This window comes from Oryctolagus cuniculus, chromosome 6 (assembly GCF_964237555.1).
Source record: "Oryctolagus cuniculus chromosome 6, mOryCun1.1, whole genome shotgun sequence".
Classification (NCBI taxonomy): domain Eukaryota; kingdom Metazoa; phylum Chordata; class Mammalia; order Lagomorpha; family Leporidae; genus Oryctolagus; species Oryctolagus cuniculus.
The window spans coordinates 44,101,937-44,120,876 of NC_091437.1; the positions used below are offsets into that span (position 1 = coordinate 44,101,937).

General features: G+C 40.8%; 2 protein-coding genes across 4 annotated transcripts in view; both read right to left on the bottom strand.

Annotated features, from left to right (window-relative positions):
• HAVCR2 (hepatitis A virus cellular receptor 2) overlaps positions 1–10,756 on the bottom strand; it is a 44,513-nt gene extending 33,757 nt beyond the window's left edge. The window contains exons 1-2 of one of the 2 annotated variants that reach the window (XM_008255320.4): positions 10,687–10,756; positions 6,917–6,982 (exon numbers count right to left, since the gene is read on the bottom strand). The gene's annotated coding sequence lies outside the window, so the exon portion shown is untranslated. The remainder of the gene's footprint in view (positions 1–6,916; positions 6,983–10,686) is intronic. The other variant, XM_070076381.1, reaches the window with a different exon arrangement.
• On the bottom strand, positions 4,745–11,393 carry MED7 (mediator complex subunit 7). 2 transcript variants are annotated; one of them, XR_007918516.2, is made up of 3 exons: positions 10,687–11,393; positions 6,917–6,982; positions 4,745–4,950 (listed from the first exon to the last, which is right to left on the bottom strand). XR_007918516.2 is itself a non-coding variant. In XM_051843559.2 (2 exons), exon 1 carries the CDS (start codon positions 11,391–11,393, stop codon positions 10,692–10,694), a length of 702 nt encoding a protein of 233 aa, XP_051699519.1. In that variant the 3' UTR covers positions 4,745–4,950; positions 10,687–10,691. The 2 variants fall into 2 exon arrangements, 1 of the variants encoding a protein (XP_051699519.1); XM_051843559.2 differs by lacking the exon at positions 6,917–6,982.
• Positions 11,394–18,940: the final 7,547 nt, after the last annotated feature.

Consider the following 18,940-nt stretch of genomic DNA (forward strand, 5'->3'; position numbering starts at 1 on the left):
CTTGATAGAACAGGCCCTGTGCACCCTGCAAGAGCCCTGCTGGTGGAGGGGCACATGAATGGCCTCCCTCCTTCAGAGTACCTTCCCCTGCATGCTATCTCTTCTTTCTTTCTGTTTTCTGGTCTTTTGTTGTTGTTGTTGTTGTTTTAAATATTTGTTTGTTTATTTAAAAGCCAGAGTTACAGGGGTGGGGGAGATCTTAGATGCACTGGTTCACTCACTAAATGGCCGCAACAGCCAGAGCTGGGCCATGCTGAAGCCAGAGCTAGGAGCTTCTTCCAGGTCTTCTACATGGGTGCAGGAGCCCAGGTACTTGGGCCATCTGCAGTAAGGAGCTGGATTGGAAGTGAGGTAGCTGGGACTCAAACGGGCACCCACATGGAATGCTGGCACTGTAGGTGGTGGCTTAAGCCTCTGCACCACAGTGCCAGCCCCTTCTTGTTCATCTTTTACTCTGGGTTCACATAGCTCAGCTGATCGTCCTCTTTAGTTCACATGCTCACCATCAGTCCCAAGGAGGTCCCTTTCTTGTTTTATATCATTTTACTATTTTTCCCTCTAGCTCTGACCTGCATTCTCATTTTTCTGTTTTTTCATCGGCATCCCCTTCAAAGGGTAATGTTAAGCCTCTGTCTAAAACGCTTATTCCAGCTTCTACTTCCATTGGCAGTTAGGAGCTTCTGAGGCTCCAAGTCTTTGACAATACTCATTTTTAGTGAGACATTTTAACTGTTCCCAATACAACAGAATATGATGATGTCATAATATAGCATTAAGGTTAAACTTTTAATAGAAATACAAGACATACCAAACATCGCAGTAACATAAATTTAGAGCTTACATATACTTTTGAAACAAACTCTCAAGTAACCAGTCCTCAAACAAAACATAAAACGATGCCAGCTTCCTAAAGTTGTGCTGACAACTCCACCCCAAGAATGGGTACCTCTTGCTAATCACACAGTCTCCCTTCCCCTTGTCGTATAGGCATTTGTTATACAGCATTAATAATAAAAGACAGATGTAAGTTCATCTATAGAGTATAATTTCATCATCCATGTTTACTTCTCAAAATTGTATCTAAAGTTCTGCTTGTTTTTTTTAATTAATTAATTTATTTTTGACAGATAGAGTGGACAGTGAGAGAGAGAGACAGAGACAGAGAGAAAGGTCTTCCATTGCCGTTGGTTCACCCTCCACCACGCTGATCCGATGGCAGGAGCCAGGTGCTTCTCCTGGTCTCCCATGGGGTGCAGGGCCCAAGGACCCGGGCCATCCTCCACTGCACTCCTGGCCATAGCAGAGAGCTGGCCTGGAAGAGGAGCAACCGGGACAGAATCCGGCGCCCCAACCGGGACTAGAACCCGGTGTGCTGGCGCCACTAGGTGGAGGATTAGCCTGTTGAGCCGCGGCGCCGGTCTGCTTGGTTTTTACACTGCATGAATTAAAACGTGCTGCACTTGACAGTGAGCTTGTGAGATCTATCTACGCTCCAGTGTGTTTCTGTAGGTTGCTTATTTACATGATAAAATAATTTTCCTGAGAATAGATTTATTTCAAATTCTTTGTTAAGTCTATCCTAAATGGACATGTCATTTTCCATTTCAATTACCATAAACAATGCCATTCTGGACTTTCTCATAGACGATCCTAGCACATGTGTATGAGTTTCACAGGGATATATTTCTGAGTAGAATTACTGAGTCAGAGGGTATAACTAACTTGGACCTTCTTAAATAACACTGATTAGTTTCCTAGACTCCTACCAGCAGCATGTAAGAATTTCTTATCTACATCTTCAACACTTGGCGTTGCCAGAGATGACTTTGTTAACTGTTTCATTTTTTGCAGTTCATTTTTGCTAAAGTGGTAAAGATATGGTAGCATCTCACTCTGACTTTAATTTGCATTGCCCTGGTTATAACAGGCTAAGCACTTTTTCTTTTGTTTATGAATCATTTGGATTTTTTTTAAAGGTTTATTTTATTATTTATCAGAAAGGCAGAGTTAGAGAGAGAGAAAGGGAGATACAGAGAGAGATCTCCCATTCACTGGTTCACTTCCCAAATGGCAGCAACAGCCAGGGCTGGGTCTCCCATGTGGATGTACAGGCCCACGCACTTGGGACATTCTCTGCTGGTTTTCCAGGTGCACTAGCAGGAAGTTGGATCAGAAGAGGAGCAGGCAGGACTCAAACCTGTGCCTACATGGGATGCTGGCATCACAGGCAATGGCTTTACCCAGTATACCACAATGCCAGCCCCTAGAATTTTTTTTTTTCCTTGGGTAAATGCTTGTTTAATTTCTTGGCCTATTTTTTTTTTTTTTTTTTTGCTGGGTTGATATTTTTCTTATTGATTTATACAAATAATTATGTATCCTGGGTTATACTACCCTGCTGGTTTCATCTGTTGCAAATAGTTCCTCTCACACTTTTGCTTTTCACTTTGTTTATGGAATGTTTTCTTGAACACAGTTTCTTGATTTCAATGTAGTGAAATTGACCAATCTTTTCTAAGTAGTGCATTTTGTATTTTACCTAAGAAAATTTTCTCTTATTCAAGGATTGTGAAATTATTACCCACATTAGCCTGAAAAGCTTCGTACTTCTATCTTTCAGTTAGGTTTTAATCCTCCTGAAATGGATTTCTCATGTTGTATCCTAGCCCCTTTCATTGAAAGTTCCAGCATTTATTGTATTTTCATTTGAGAGTCAGAGAGAGACAGAGAGAATCTCCTGGTTCATTCCTCAAATGTTTGCAATGGCCAGGGCTGGGGCTGAGGCAAGGAGTGTTCCAGTTACATGAGACATCACCACTGCCTCCCAGGGTCTATATTAGCAAGAATGCTGGAACCAGGAGCCAGAGTTGGAACAGAATTCAGGCACTCCAGTGTAGGATGCCAGTTTCCTAACTACTAGGCTCGATGTCCTCTCCTAGAAAATCCCAGCATTTCCCCACTACCGTGTAACATCATCTCTGTTGTATTTCAAAAATCATCTAAGCATGGATCTGATTCCTGTCCTTCTATTCTACTCAAATTCTCTAAACGTGCTCACTGTCTTAATCACAGCAGCATTATAATAGAGGTTGATGTCATGTAGGGAAAATCCTTCCCCTCTGTCCTTTTTTGAGGTTATCTGTGTAGGTTCTTTGTAACTCCAACAATTTTGGAATCATCTTATCAAATTAAAAAAACAACTTGGCAGAAATGATTAGATTATGTTGAATCCATAGATTAGTCTGGACAAAATCTGACCTCTTTCAATGTTAAGTATTTCAACCCATAAACATTTTGTCTTCCTTTCTATTGAGGTTTATCATCTCTTAAAAACATTTAAAAATGTTCTCCACAAAAAGTCTTCATTTTTTTATTTATTCCTGGGCACTATATATATTCCTGATACTATTTCAAATGGTATCTTATTTTAAAATTTTTATTTTCTGTTTCTGCTGTATACTGAAATTTATTTTTTGAATATTCGTTTTTTTTCTCAGCAACCCATAAACTCTAATAAGTCATCAGAGATTGTATTGAATTTTCTATGTTGACAATTATTTTCTACAACTAATAACTTAGTTTCTTCCTTTTCATACTTCTCATTTTTCTCCTTGTGCTATGCTGCTTAGAAACTCTAGTATACATTCTTTCCCAGAGTTCAAAGGCAAGGTTTCACATTCTAATTTGGGTATAATACATGCTACAAATTGTATAGAATAATTTATTATACTAAGGACCTTCTCTTCTATACTCAATGTTCTAGGAGTTTTTTCTTTTTAATGAGTGGATGCTAAATTTTATAAATGCCTTTTGCACATTTGTTGAATTGGTTGTCTTCTTTAGTATAGTGATAGAATACATTAATTTTCTATTCTGCACTGTGAGATAAACCATGAAACATTCAAGTTTTTTTATATTTTCGGACTTAACTTGCTAATTTACACAATCCCCATAAAGGAATGGGGTAATGTTTACTGTTTTTCTCTTCTGTAAGAGAGATTGTATAGATTAGAATTGTTTAAGTGTGTGTTTTCTGGCAATGTTTGGTCTGCATTATAAGAAAAATTTGAGTACTGATCTTTTTTTCTAAGTTGTTAGAAAACTACTCAGCTTCCTATTGAATTAGTTTTAGTAATTTTGTAAGAATTTATTTTGTCTAAGTTTTCAAATTTATTGGGATAAAGCTATTTATAATATTCTTTTATTCTGCTGTCTGCAATATCTATAGTAGCAACCCCCTCCCTTAATTTCTGCTATTGATTTTCCTTTGTCCCTCCCTCCTGCAAAGGTGATTAGAGAGTCTTGAGACCTGAGCATGTGGCTTGGAGGCAAAAGAGCTTCAGAAAGAATTAGTGGGAGTCTCTTCTTTCATTCTCAACATTAGATGCTACCTACACTAGACATGGGTACTGTGATTACCAAAGCTAAAGAAATTAAGTATCAATTGGTGTATCAATTTGGTGTATCAATAATACACCAAACCAAGGCTACACAGTTAATAACTGGTGGAGCCCAAATTTCAACATTCTGACATGTTTTCCAACACCAACCCATTCTGACACAACAGGTACCAATGAGGATCTAATGACTCAATCTAATGCTTTACACAAAGTACTCGGAATTAGGGTGTCACAAGTTTGAGTACCCTAGGAGGTAACTCCAGGTTTCTTCATTTTCATCCTCTCCGCTGCTATAGCCCCTTAAACTTGAGGTAAGAGTGCCACTTACTGGTAGCCTGCTCACATTGCAATTTTTAAATTTTATTTTCACTTTATTTGAAAGGCAAAGATCTCCCATCCATTGATTCACTCTTCAAAAGGTCACAATTTCCAGAGTTGGGTCAAGACTGAAGCCAGGGGCCAGGAATACAATCCAGGTCTCCCACATGAGTGTCGGGAACCCAAGTACTTGAGCCATCAGTTTCCTCCCATGGCATACATAAGCAGGAAGCTAGAACAGGAAGTAGAACCAGTACTTGAATACACGCATTCTAATACGGGATGCAGGCATCTCAAAAAGAGTATTAACTGCCTCACACCGCAAACCAGCCCTTAGATTTAATTCTAAATCTCGGTGGTAGTCAAAAGACAGAAGACCCCATAGGAAGGATATTAGCTGAACTTTGATAGCTTAGCAAGTACTAGGAATTTTCTTAAGTATATTATACCCAGTCTGTCATTTAAACCTTAGAAAAATCCTATGAAGAAACTTCTAAAATTTTTTTACTGTGTGTAGTTATCGGTAGCTTTGTGAAAACACTACAGGGTTAGATTTCAACTACCTAGATCACATGGTATCAGTTAAATCCAGTCTGCTGCTGTCTGATGTTGTATTCCCATAGCTAAGAATGTTACATGTTCAAAGAGTCAAACAAAGCCATAAGGCTACTTCATGTGTGAACATTACTGAAATTCAAATGTCAGCATGCATATATAAGGCTATATGAGAACACAACATTATAACTTGCATACATATTATCTATAGGAAGAGAAAACCATTCCACTGGGCTTTGAAGCCATGCAGTTGAATAATTTCAACATAAACTGTGTGGCTCTCAAGGCCTAACATATTCACCAACTGAATATTTACAAAAGTTGTCAGTTCTCGATCTAAATTTCAACCTGAGCAAACTACAAATCCTAAGCCCCAGTTTTCATTACTAATAAACTTGGGATACCGACTAAGAAGAGTTTTTCTTAGAGATCTATTTATTTACTTATTTGAAAGGAACAGGAAGCCAGGGGCCGGAGGGACTATTCTATCCACTGCTTCATTCTCTATTTGGCCACAATGCCTTGGTCTGGGCCAAGATAAGCCAGGAACCAGAAACTCCATCCAGGTCTCCCATGTGGGTGGCAGGGGTCCAAGCACTTGGGCCATCTTCCACTACCTTCCCTGACACATTAGCAGGGAGCTGGATCAGAAGTAGCACAGCCAGGACTCTAACCAGCACTCACATGGGATGCCAGCATCACAGACAGCAGCTGAATGCACTGAGCCACACCAAAATCCAAAAGGGTTTTTAAGTTTAGAGCTATATGGATAGCATTTCCTATGGGCACAGGTTCGATTCCCAGCTGCTCTGCTTCCAATCCAGCTCCCTGCTAATGTGCCTGGGAAAGCAGTGCAAGATGGCCCAAGTGGTTGGGCCCCTGCACTCACATAGAAGGCCTGGCTCCTGGCTTCAGTGTGGCCCACCTTTGGCCACTGCAGCCATTTGTGTGGTGAACCAGCAGATGGAAGATCTGTCTCTCACTCGCTCTCTGTAACTCTGCCTTTCAAATAAAATAAATCTTTAAAAAATAATTTTAAAAAAGATGCTCATAGAAGTCTAAACTAAGATGTGGGTGTCTTAACATGTTCAAAGGAAACTCGTGATTTCGACCTTTCAACCTGTTCCTCCTTCAGTCCAGTATCAATGTAGTAAGTGCAAGCATAGCCTTCAGGGTCAGAATACTGTCTACTTTACTGTGTGTTCACCTCTATGACTTGTCGGTAACACGATGGAACAGAAGTGTGATGGAGTATGGAGACCAAGTGCTAAGCTTTGAAACTAAAATCTGGGCTGCCACTCACTAGTTGCATGGCCCCAGGAATCTTATGTAACTTCTCTGCACTCCAGTTCCTCATCTGTAATAGGACTATAAACCTAAGAGTGATTTCCTTGGGATGTTGTGAGGATAAAATGACTCTTGTGTAGTAGTGATGAGAACAATGCTAGCAACATCCTATGCATGTGTCTGCAAGTGACTTCCCATCAGATTCAGGACTAAAAGTTCCTTCCCATGGCCACCTAAATCCACCTGCTTCTCTATCTCCAACTTCCTCCCTCACCATACGGCAGTCATGATACCTTTTCTCATTCAAATTATACCAACTTTAGGTCTTTCTCAGAAAATCTGCTATTTCCACTGACCTCAGAGCCTGGCACAGGCATCTTCTCTACAACACAGCACGTGAGTTGAAGTTGCCTTCCAAAGCCCTAAACAAACATGAACATGCAAATATATCTTAAAATGAAGATAATGTGGACAAGTTGTTTTGAATAGGTAAAACAGGAACATAAATAGCAGCACGGTTCTTCTGAGGGTACTGTGATGGTGGGGTAATTAATACAAAAACTGCTTTCAAATTTTAATTTATCTTACATTTTCCTTCTCCCTCCCCACACATCCAAAACCTAAATCACTGTTAGGCAGAGAGAACCACAATAAACATCCATTAAATGAATAGAGTGAAGAAACAGGGGGAAGCTATCCTCCCCAAGAACATGATTGTGACAATCTGTTTAATTTGGCTATTTATATCAAACTTTGCATGTGCTTAATTTGCCATGTACAGCTACAGTTTGTCAGCTCAGCACCACTTCCTTTCTCTGAAAAATGGATGGTTTTCTCCATACATGGACATAGTGAGGACTGTTCATTTTTACAGGATCCAGGCCCCAGCTGATTGGTCCAGTTGGAATCAGGTATGCAAACCCCAATTCCTCAAACTTAGCTAACAAGAAAGACAGAAAAAGACCTAACACTTGGGACCTGTTAGCAGCCATGTTCTCCACCCGTATCATTAAAGAAGTTGGTCTGTCCAGAGAATGGAGCTAATCAGGAGGGTCTCTAGGGCAACTAACTCAATTCCATCCATATCCTCTTCAGTTTGTTCAGTCATGTAACATATCCCATTATCCTTCCAACAAATTCATCTTCTTGCATAACATTTTGTCACCAATTAACAGAACACTGATTAATAAAACTCTTGAACCACTGTGCAGAACCACCTGCAGATTTCTTTAAATCAACATCAGGCGATGGACTCAGTGGCACAGTGCGTTGAGCCACCACCGGGGACACTGGCAGCCCACAGCTCACTGTTAATGTGCCTAGGAAACAGCAGATGATGGCTTAAGGACTTAAGTCCCTGCCAACTACATGGGAGACCCAAATGGAGCTCCTGGCTTCTGGCTTCAGCCTGGTCCAGCCCAGCTGTTGCAACCATTTGGAAAATAAACTAGCAGATGAAAGATCTTTCTCTCTCTCCTCCATATTACTCCTCTTTCAAATGAATACATGTATCTAAAAAAATTTCTAGCATTCATTTAAAAACAAAATGCCAGGGCCTTCAATTCAATAAAATGAAGTTAAATGTCTCCGCAGTTTGAGCATCAGGCATTTCAAGAACAACTTGCGTTGATTCTTGCAGACATTTTACTTTGTTCCATCAATTTTTTAAAATTATTTTACTTGAAAGGCTGTTAGAGACAGCATGCACACTTCCATCCACTGGTTCACTCCCTAAAGGGCCTCAACAGCTAGGACCACACCAATGCCAGGAGCTTCGAACTCCATCTGGATTTCCCACATGGTTTGCAGGGGCCCAAGTACTTGGGTTATCTTTCTCTGCTTTCCCAGGCGCATTTGCAGGGAACTGGATTGCAAGCAGAGCAGCTGCACTTGAACTGGTATTTGTATGGGATGCCAGTGTTACAGGCGGCAGCTTAACCCACTCTACAACACTGGCCCTGGCAAATCAATCTTTCAGGAATATTCAGCATAAACAGACATCCAGAGATGTGTTTTAATCCTCACAAGAGTAAAAGTCCATGTATGGTAAGCTTTTAAAATTGCAGCAACTATCAGAACATTAACGTTTCATTCCACTATAATATCAAGAGTTACATCAGGTGCAACTGCACAGAACTCCTTGATTAGCTCTGGGCTAAAGTGAAGCTAACCTATGGCATTGCAATCCATCAATACCTCTCCCCTCAATGCGCACACACACACACACACACACACACAAATTTACAAGTAACTGTTGTGACTCTTAACAATGTTAAATGATTTCATTTCTTACATGCAAGGATTTTCAAAGTGGTCCCAAATTGGTTTTGTACCTCAGCCCAACACTCCTCTCACAGCAATGTATTTTTTAAAAAGTCAAAAGAGAAACGGTTGTTGAGTTGTTCAAGAGCCATTTCCATCTTGCTCACTGACCAAGGTATGAGGGAGGAGGTGTGGAACAAATTTAATTTAATTAAGGGAAACCAGAATGTCCTTTGGGGGTCTCTGGTCCCAAGGTCTACACCAAGCATATTCCAGTTGGTAAAAAAAAAAAAAAAAAAAAAAAAACCTTAAATTTGAGACTTGTTAATTAGTTCTTGTCTGCTAGAAGTGTTAATTGGAAACAGCCTCTGTCTGAATGCAAAGAATGCATATTTCACACAGGGAAATTGGCCTGTAACCATTTTACAGTGAGTTGGTGAGACCTTAATGCAGCAAATCCCTATGCTAGTAAACAGGAAATGAGGGAGAAATCAAAAGCACATCACCCAGGAAAAGGCCCATCTCTACAGATGGTAATCTTGAGCATGCATCAGAATTGGAGGAAGGCTTAACACCAAGCTTGCCACGCCCTGTGCACCAGCAAGTTTCTGGTTCAGAAGGTCCAGGGTGGAGCCAGAGGAGCTTGATTTCTAACAAATCCCCAAGTGATGCTAATGCTGCTGGTCCAAAAGGACAATGGAGAACCACTGGCTTCTGTCAGAGAGTAGCAGGCAAAGATCCTGATATGAGGCCAATGGGCGGGAGGGGGAAGGAGGGAGGAGAAAAGAAAGTACAGAAATAAAATCTCAGTACCCAAGACAGTTTATTTCTTGTTCACATTAAGTTAGCTGTAGAAGGAAGAATGGAGTTAAAAGAGGACCTAATCTTCACATTCTAGAACCAAATTACTATAAACTGTTGTCACCAGGCTTGCATGGGTGTGGGCACACACCTAGCCGACTGGGGAACAGAATGGAAGATCGTGCAAGAAATCTTAGGGCACAGACTCCATTTCCCAGAACTTAGTCACATGGCCTCACACAGATATAGGGCAGTAGGGAAATGTGGTCACTGGCTGAACAGTGATATCTCAGCAAGAAGAAGCGCGAATCACTGGTGGACATCGAGCAGTTGCTCCCACCAAACCCTTCTCCCACTGCAGTCTACCAGCCTTGATCATGTCTGAGCTTAGCTTTAAAAATGTGTAATTTCAAAGAATTACAAATATTTTTAAAAATCTGTAATTTCAATCCTCTTAATTACTAAAATCTGTAATCTAAAATTTCTAACTAAGCTGACCAAAGACTTTCTACCCAAGTGACTGAGAAAAACCAATTTATGGGACCTACCAAGGTTCAAGATAAGGAAAAAGAGTCTACTGAGGTAGTAGAGTTACAAGAATCACAAGGAAAAATAAAGTTTTTGTTTCATAACAAATGGGTCTCTTTTAAAATGCTATACTACCTTATGCAGATTAGGTAAATTTTTAAATATTACATAATTTCACATTTTAGAGTATCTATCCCTCATTCTTAAAGCAAATGACAAATTTACTTTTTAAGGATGAAAGTTTGCTATTACCAAGGACACTGTCAAACTTTTACTCCAACTCCAAAAAAAAGAATGCCCCACACATCTGCAGCAAACATTTTCTTTTTCAGGTCACTATTCTTAATTTACGGGTCCCTGTTTGCCTACACTTGTTATATACTGAAATTGCTGCCTATGGCATTACGTAAGTGAAAAAGCTGGAGAGTCAAGAAAAAGGCCATTTAAACTTTTAGTTATTCATTTTAAGACTGCCCAAAAGAAAATAAACCAGTAATATTATACTATTTACCAAAAGGGAAAAAAGAAAACTAACATGAGTCACGGTCTTTCATTCATTTCATCAATTAGGACACACAAGGCAGCATCTTTTTCTATAATCTGGTCCCTTCGATGACCTGAATTTTCTCTTTGCTGCTCACTCTGTCCAGTACAATTGTTGCTATCATCAGCATCCATTGGTTCAGTTTTTACTTTTATTCCTGCTTCTGAGTGGGGTAAATCATCAGGCAAAGAGGCCAAGCAATTCTGAATCATCTCAATCACTCGCTCCAGATGCTTCTGAAACCTCTCGGCTGTTTCAAGCCTCTGTCGTTTCTGGACTTCCATCATAACTCTCAAGGTCTCTCTTGCTTGGTGGGGTCTGTATTCATTTATGAGATGATGCACATGGACAAAAAGCAGCTTAAGATCTTCCAGCTTCTCTTCTCGTTTTATACTCCCAGGGCTCCTTATCAAGATATCTAAAAGGTCCAAGAAATTAATAAGGATAGACATATTGAGTTTCCTCAGTTCTTTCTTGTGATCAAATTGCATAGGATGAAGCCTTTCGATGCCCTGACTTTCCAAAGGGCGGATAATAAGATCATCACATTGGAACTGGTTGCCAAACATCATATAACTGTCTTTGATTGGAGGGGGTGGCTTGGGAGCTAGACCTTCCTGAATATTTTCATCAGTGTATTCCTTGATGTACTGCATAGGAGGTGGAGGAAGTGCACTCACTTGCTGTGGCTCACCCATTGTGGAAGATCAAGCACCTACAAAAACAAACCAAAGATTCACAGAAGAACTACAAAACAAACCTGTCACATTTAGTGTTTACAGACAGAGCACTCCCCTTTTCTTCCGGTAGTTTCAAAGCTAACACTTACAACTCAGAATGGATGCCACCCTTTTCTAATTAAGCACTATATTCTCAACAACCCACATTATTTTTCCTTCCCTGTTAATACTTCTCTCCCAATATCTTGGAGTACCTTTTCATTTATAAAGAAAAGTCTTCTGGATTCTACACCACTTACCTTTTATGTCCCATTTCTCCACATCTCTTTATAGCAAAACTACACATGCTGTCGCCCAAACACATATCACAATCACTTTTTTTTTTAGAAGGTAGATGATTTTAAGATTTACTTTATTGATTTGAAAGGCAGAGTTACAGAGAGAGAAGGAGAAACAGAGATATCTTCCATCTGCCTTTTCATTCCCCAAATAGCTGCTAAGGACTGGGGCTGGGCCGGGGCCATGTAGAATCCAGGAACTTCATCCGGATCTCCTTTGTGAGTGATATGGGTCCAGGCACTTGGGCCATCTTCCACTGCCTTCTCAGGCATATGAGAGGAAGCCAGATAAAATTGGAACAACCAGGACTTAAACCAGTGCCCATATGGGATACTGGTGTTGCAGGGAGCCATTTAACCTGCTGCGCCACAATGCCAGCCCCTACAATCACTTTTACTATTACGAAGTGATTTCCCAAAGTAAATACTTATAACTCAAACATTTTGACAAAATTAACATTACTAAAATCTAGATACCCAGTATCATCCAAGGCTCCTAGATGAAATGATTATCCAAGTCTGTATCTTTTTTCTACATTTTATGCTACAATTTACTAACCTTTCTGTATCTACTATAGAAACTTGAAACCCAAATTCAAACCCACAGCTTCTATGGCCACAATCACTTCTACTTACTCCTTTTTAAACATAGGTATTATCATCCAATCTGAAGATTCTCAAGTGCTCTTTTAAACCGATCTGAACAGTTTTAAGACACACCCCTCCGACGTCAGGAGGCGGCAAGTACCCGTGTGCCTCTGCGGATGCGCACCCCTCGACTTCAGCTGGCATCTTTCCAGGGTCAACTCCCTAAGAGGCATCACTGTCTCACATCCTCTCCACATCATCTTCCTGCCAAAGCTATGACCTAAGTACACGATCAATTCTATTCTTCGGATGAGGATCCCAAGTCTTAAGGGCACGTGTCTGCAGATCGCATAACTACTAACGGCACAACAGCAATTCCTACCCCACGTCCTTTCAGCTCCAACCCGCGAAATCTCTTCAATCACAAATCCTTAAGCCACGAACCGTCTAAGAGTACAAGAAACACTTGGGACTCTAACACCATTATGTTTATGTTTATTCCGTATCACCTCTCTAGACAGAACTTTTCTAAAGTAATGGAGGTTTGTTTTATTTGTTTTCAGGAAGATCAGCGCGGAGCGTCGAAACCGGTTCTCTGGCTGAAAAGCCACCTTCTAGAATGTGCTGGGGGGGGGGGGGTCCCTGGGGGCGGGGAGATTGCACATCACCAAAGCAAGGAAGCTATTCTAGGGTCCCATCCTCAGGGATTTGGTTCTCTTCTCTCTACCGTGAATGGGACTCCCGAGTTTCTAGAACCTCTCGAGGCGGATGTGACGATTCTGAGGCTTGGGACCCGCCGCCCTCGCTCTCCCCTCATTAACTCGGCAGATTTCAGAGACGGGAACAGGCGCACTCTCACTGTACAAGTGGCCAGCGATAACCGCCTCTCCGGGGGCCCCTACCTTGGAAAACCAGCTGCGCCGGGGCCAGAACCCACGCCTCCCAACCTGCAGTCCCGCGCCGACCCCACACTGAGGAAACCCGGAGCCCGCCGCCCCGGGGCACCTTCCGCGGCAGCCAGGCCACGGCCCTGGAAGACCGCAGAAAAGGAAAACCAGCGAGCGCCCTCGTAGGCCGACCCTACGGCCTCCCGAACTCCCAATCCGGCCGAGAGGAAGCAGCGGGGTCCGGAAGGAAAAACCAAGAACGCGGGGCCCCAAGCCCACGCCGCCCACTCACCTCTGCACTTGGTTGACGCTAGAATCTACCTTCGCCACCGCAACCGAAATCTGACTTCCGTTCTCCCTCCCCAGGAAGCAGCCACCGACGCTGCCCTTGATTGGCTGCTCGAGCTGTCGTTTCACCTGGGCTCTAGTCCCGCCCCAGAGCTAGAGCTCGGTACTGCGCTTGCGTATGTCCCACCCCCACAACCCGCCCACCATTAGTGGCCTGCGGGCTGGGGTTGGATCTCTGTACTTTTTATCAGTAAAAGTAGCAGCTGGTTTCTCCGTTTACTTATTTTTATTTCTAAAATGTAATGCTTGAAATCGAACAGGGCATCTGTATGTCTTAAGTAAAAGTTGGAAAGCACAGGCAAGCTGATGTTTCTAAACGTTCCAACTCCAAACCCACTGTCGGAAATACGATTTTAAAAATGATATTGGACGCTGCTATTTAGATATGCCTTTAAATCTGGAAGTGTTGTGAACATGAGAATCAGCAATATATTCTGAATCTCCATTTCTTCACCATCTGTTCACTTTTATTTTCACTTGGGAATTCAGGGATATTTATTATCTATTCTGCAGCAGTTATCTCTTATCTGTTATGCAACAAGTTACCAAGTTGAGAAAAATGTTTCTTTGGAGGGCTATTTTCACAAGAAGTGTCACAAATTTCTAAAGTCGTAGGAGTCTTACAAAAGCACGTTGCAAATAAAATGCACGATAATTTTGCTGATAAAAATTCAGACTTCTTTAAAAATAGTTATTTGACTTTACTATTTAAAAACTTATTATGGAAAATTCAATCATATAAGAAATTGCAGAAACCAGTTTACTTACCACACAATTTCAAAAATGGTGTCTATATCAGCACGTGCATTTCTAAAAGATTAAGGACCCTTTTAGTATAACCATTCGCTCATTTAAAGATAAATTGATTATTTAACAATATCAAATATCAGGCCAGTAATTGAATTCTGAGTGCCTCAGGTTCCAAGTAAGCCTCTTCTTTTTCTACTGGCCAATGTGTCCTTTATGTATGTATTTTAGATTTATTTATTTATTTGAAAGGCTGTGTTGAGAGACAGAAAGATCTTCCATCTGCTGATTTTACTCCTCAAAAGGCTGCAATATCTGGGGATGATCCAGGCGGAAACTAGGGGCCCAGAGCTCCATCCAGATGTCCCACGAGAATAGCAGGGATCCAAGCACTTCAGCTGTTTTCCCTTGCTTTCCCAGGCACATAAGCAAGGAGATGGATGAGTAGAGCAGCGGGACTCAAACCAGTGCTCCGAAATGGTTTGCCAGCATCGCAAGCAGCAGCTTAATGCCCACAATGCCTGCTGTGGCCAATGTGGCCTTGAATTTTTTTTTTTTTTTAGTCTATAGTTGACTTCTTCCATCGTGATTCCCTCTACCTTACTGCCACACACACATCAATTTATTTCATGAAGAAATCCACCCATTTTTGACCCTACCCCAATCAAGACTTTTTCCCCACTACTCACTGCAGTATGTCCCAAACCAGTGACACCCAGTGGCCATTCTCAGTTCTCACTGTACTCCAGTTGTCTGCACAGTTCAGCACCTTTGATCATTTGGATTGCCCGAGAGCTTAGTTCTAGAACGACTTCTCAGTCAGGTTTCATCCGGGTCATAACTTCTAGGGAATTTCAATCACCTGGGCCCTGGAATACCCTCTTCTCTGTGTTTCAGACCTTGAATCCAACAGGATTAGCTATCTTTACTCAACTGCCTTTCACCCAGATTGCAAAGGCTCAAATCTAAGGAAATGTGTTTGTACTTCAAAAAGTTTGTGGAAAATGAAATTAAAAGCTAAGTTTATTTTGGTGCAAAAGAAATTTGAAATCCAGGTATGGTTTTTTCATTAAAAATTGGTGTGTATTGTATAAACACTATGCATGGATTTAAAAAAAAACTTTTTGCACCAAAATAAATTTATCTTTTAATTCCATTTTCCCACAAACTTTTTGAAGCGCCCTCATACTTAACATAAAGTCTCAAATATGACTAATTTTCGCCATCCCCACTGCTGTGCTCCTGGTCTATGCCATGATTCTCGTCTGGACTTCGAAAATAGCCTGCTCGCTGCTTTCCTTGCTACCAGCTTGTCATGCCTTAGTTTGATTACCACAGTGTCTTAAAATATAAATCCAGTCAGATCCTCTATTCAAAATTCTTTGAGCCTTTCTATCACATTAAGAATCAAGTCCAGTGTCCTCGACATGACCTTCATAAGGTTCTGCACATTCTAGGGATTGTCTACTTCTTAGATGTTGTTTCCCACATTTTTTCCCGTGCTCCCACGTCTCCAGCTACACTGAATTTCTTTATTTCCCTCACAATTATCAAACACCCTCTTGCCTCCCAGCATTTGCTTTTGGGAGCTCTTCCATAGCTGTCCCCATGCCTCACTTCCTCACTTCACTCAGGTTTCTGGGCAGATTTGACTTGAGAGAATTCTTCCTTGGCCGCTCCACATAGAGTAGCACAATGCCAATTACTCACTTGGGAGGTATCCCATACTTACTTCTATTTTTGACCCTTCATTCATAGAACTTGCCATCTGAAATCAGCCTATTAAGTATATTTATCTGATTTTTTGTTGTCTTCCTTCTCCATTAAAACACAAGGTTTATTAGCATAGGGCATCAATTTCACTCACTGCTGTATGTGCAGCACCCACAACAGTATTGACAGTGACAAGTATTCAATGCACGTTTACTGAATAAAGAACAAAATGTACTCATCATTTTCAAATGAACTTACAGTGTGACTTTGGTAGTTATACCACAGACTATTTAGCCAAATTCCTGCCGTTTGAAATTATTTCCCCCCAATTTTTTCTATTATAAGTACACTGGGCAATGAATATCCTAGTGCATATATGGTTGTATTTGAGCCCAGTTTACCCCTTAAGACAAATGTCTAGAGATGGAACTACTGGCTTGCAAAGTACAGTGTCTTATAGTTACTGATAGGGTGAGGGTTAGAATCTAGAACTCCTGATTCTCACGGTAGTGTTCTTTCCAATTAACTACAAATGATGCAATACATATCATGAGAAGGGCTAGAGAAAATATACTGTATAGTAAACATTGATTTATGTGGCAGTGCTTACAGAATCTAAGTGGAAAGTCTGTTTCTTAAAGATGCCTGCCAAAGGGGCTGACATTATGGCAAAGCAGGTAAAGCTGCTGCCTGCTAGCTGGCGTCCCATGTGGGTGCCATTTAGAGACCCAGCTGCTCCACTTCCGATCCAGCTCTCTGCTAATGTGCCTCGGAAAACAGTGAAAGATGGCCCAATTGCTTGGGCCCCCACACCCATGTAGGAGAAGGGAAGGAGCTCTGGGCTTCTGGCCTGGCACAGCCCTGGTCTTTTCACCCATTTGTATAGTGAATCAGTGGATGGAAGATCTATCTCTCTCAGTAACTCTGCCTTTCAAATAAATAAAAATAAATATTTTTTAAAATACCTACTATAGTTTAACAAAATAGTTTATATTGTGTCTGCTGTGCCAGGCACATTTCTAGAAGGTTAAAAAGATAGACAAGAGTCCTACCCTCTAGTGGGGAGACAGATAAGCAAATAAGGCTATAAGGAAAAAGAAAATACAGAATGATGTGATAGCACAGTGGGTTGGAGGAAGCTAATTTATAAGTGGGTGGCTAGGACAGCCTGGCACAAGAAGGTAGATTTGGAAAAATGACATGAATGCTGAAGACTGAATTGGGCAAGAGATCCCAGAGATAATAAGTGCAAGGAGCCTGAGACCATCACAATCTTCCTGAGTTAGAGACAGGAAAAGAATCCATATGCTTTGTAAGTATTCAGCAAAGGATGAGTAGGGGAAGATAAGTGGGCACAAACAGGTAGGGGTTAACTTGTTAGTTAAAGACAGCATGCCTTGGTTAGGTTCTTGGCGCTTTATAATGATGATCACTTGAACCTAAGTGCCAATAAGAAATATACATAGTTTTCATCCACCCTGTTAATTTTTAAATTTAGGTTTATTGGGGCATAATTTACATAGAGTAAAATAAATTTCAGATATCTAATTAGATGAGTTTTGATGACTATAGATTGGTATAAAACCAATTTGATTACTATACCAATTTTATTTATATATTTATATGTATAAATATATAAATTTATAATTTATATATTATATAAATATATATTTATAATTTATAAATATATAAAATATATAAATTTTATATATTCTATTTAAGATATCGAATATTTTCATCAACCCAAATAATTCCTTTTGTGCTATTTTGTATTCAATCATTTCCCTTCACATCCAGCCCCTAGTAATCACTGATTGATTTCTGTTCATGTAGTCTTGTCCTTTCCAGAATGTCATCCAAATGGAATTAACTTATAGACTTTGTATGGCTTGTTTCACTTCATATAATACTTGTGAGGTCCATCGGTGCTGTTTATTGTCAATATATTGTTCCTTTTTATAGGTGCCTAGTATCCCATTGCATGCATGTACCATGATCCATTCACCAGTTAATAGACTTTGGGTTATTTCACTTTGGGGTAATTATGAATAAAGTTGTTATAAACATTTACATACAGATCACTGTATAGGCACATGGTTTCATTTCCTTTGGTTTATTACATAGGAATAGAATCACAATCCTCCGCCTGCGGCGCTGGCGCGCCAGATTCTGTCCCGGTTGCCCCTCTTCCAGGCCAGCTCTCTGCTGTGGCCTGGGAGTGCAGTGGAGGATGGCCCAAGTCCTTGGGCCCTGCACCCGCATAGGAGACCAGGAAAAGCACCTGGCTCCTGGCTTCGGATCAGCGCAGTGCGCCGGCTGCAGCACACCGGCTATAGCGGCCATTGGGGGTGAACCAACGGAATAAGGAAGACCTTTCTCTCTGTCTCTCTTACTGTGCACTCTGCCTGTCAAAAAAAATTATATTTTTTGACCATATAATAAACCGCCTCATAGTTTTCTAAAGAGACTATTATATTTTTCATTTCTACCAGGCATCTATGAGACTTATCTTTGCTCTGCATCCTCATACTGAACTTGTTATTGTCCTTTTTATTCTTACTTGTGTCTTCTAATTGCTGGGTAATTGCTTCAATCTGTATTTCCCTAATGTTATGATCTTTTCATGGATTTATTTGCTAAATGTACTTTTCTTGGGTAACAGCTCAAATACACAATGTTTAATTTGCTCATTTTCTTACTTTGGAGGTGTCAGAGTCTACACACACATATACACCTTGATATAAGTCCTTTATTTGATATATATTCTGTAAACATTTTTCTCCCAATCTGTGGATAATCTTTACATTTTCATAAAAGTGAAATCTCCACTTCTGTCACCCACAAAGGAGACCTGGATGAGGTTCTTGGCTCCTGATATGGCTACTATAATCATTTGGTGAGTGAACCAGAGAAGACAACATCTCTCTCTCTCTCTCTCTCTCTC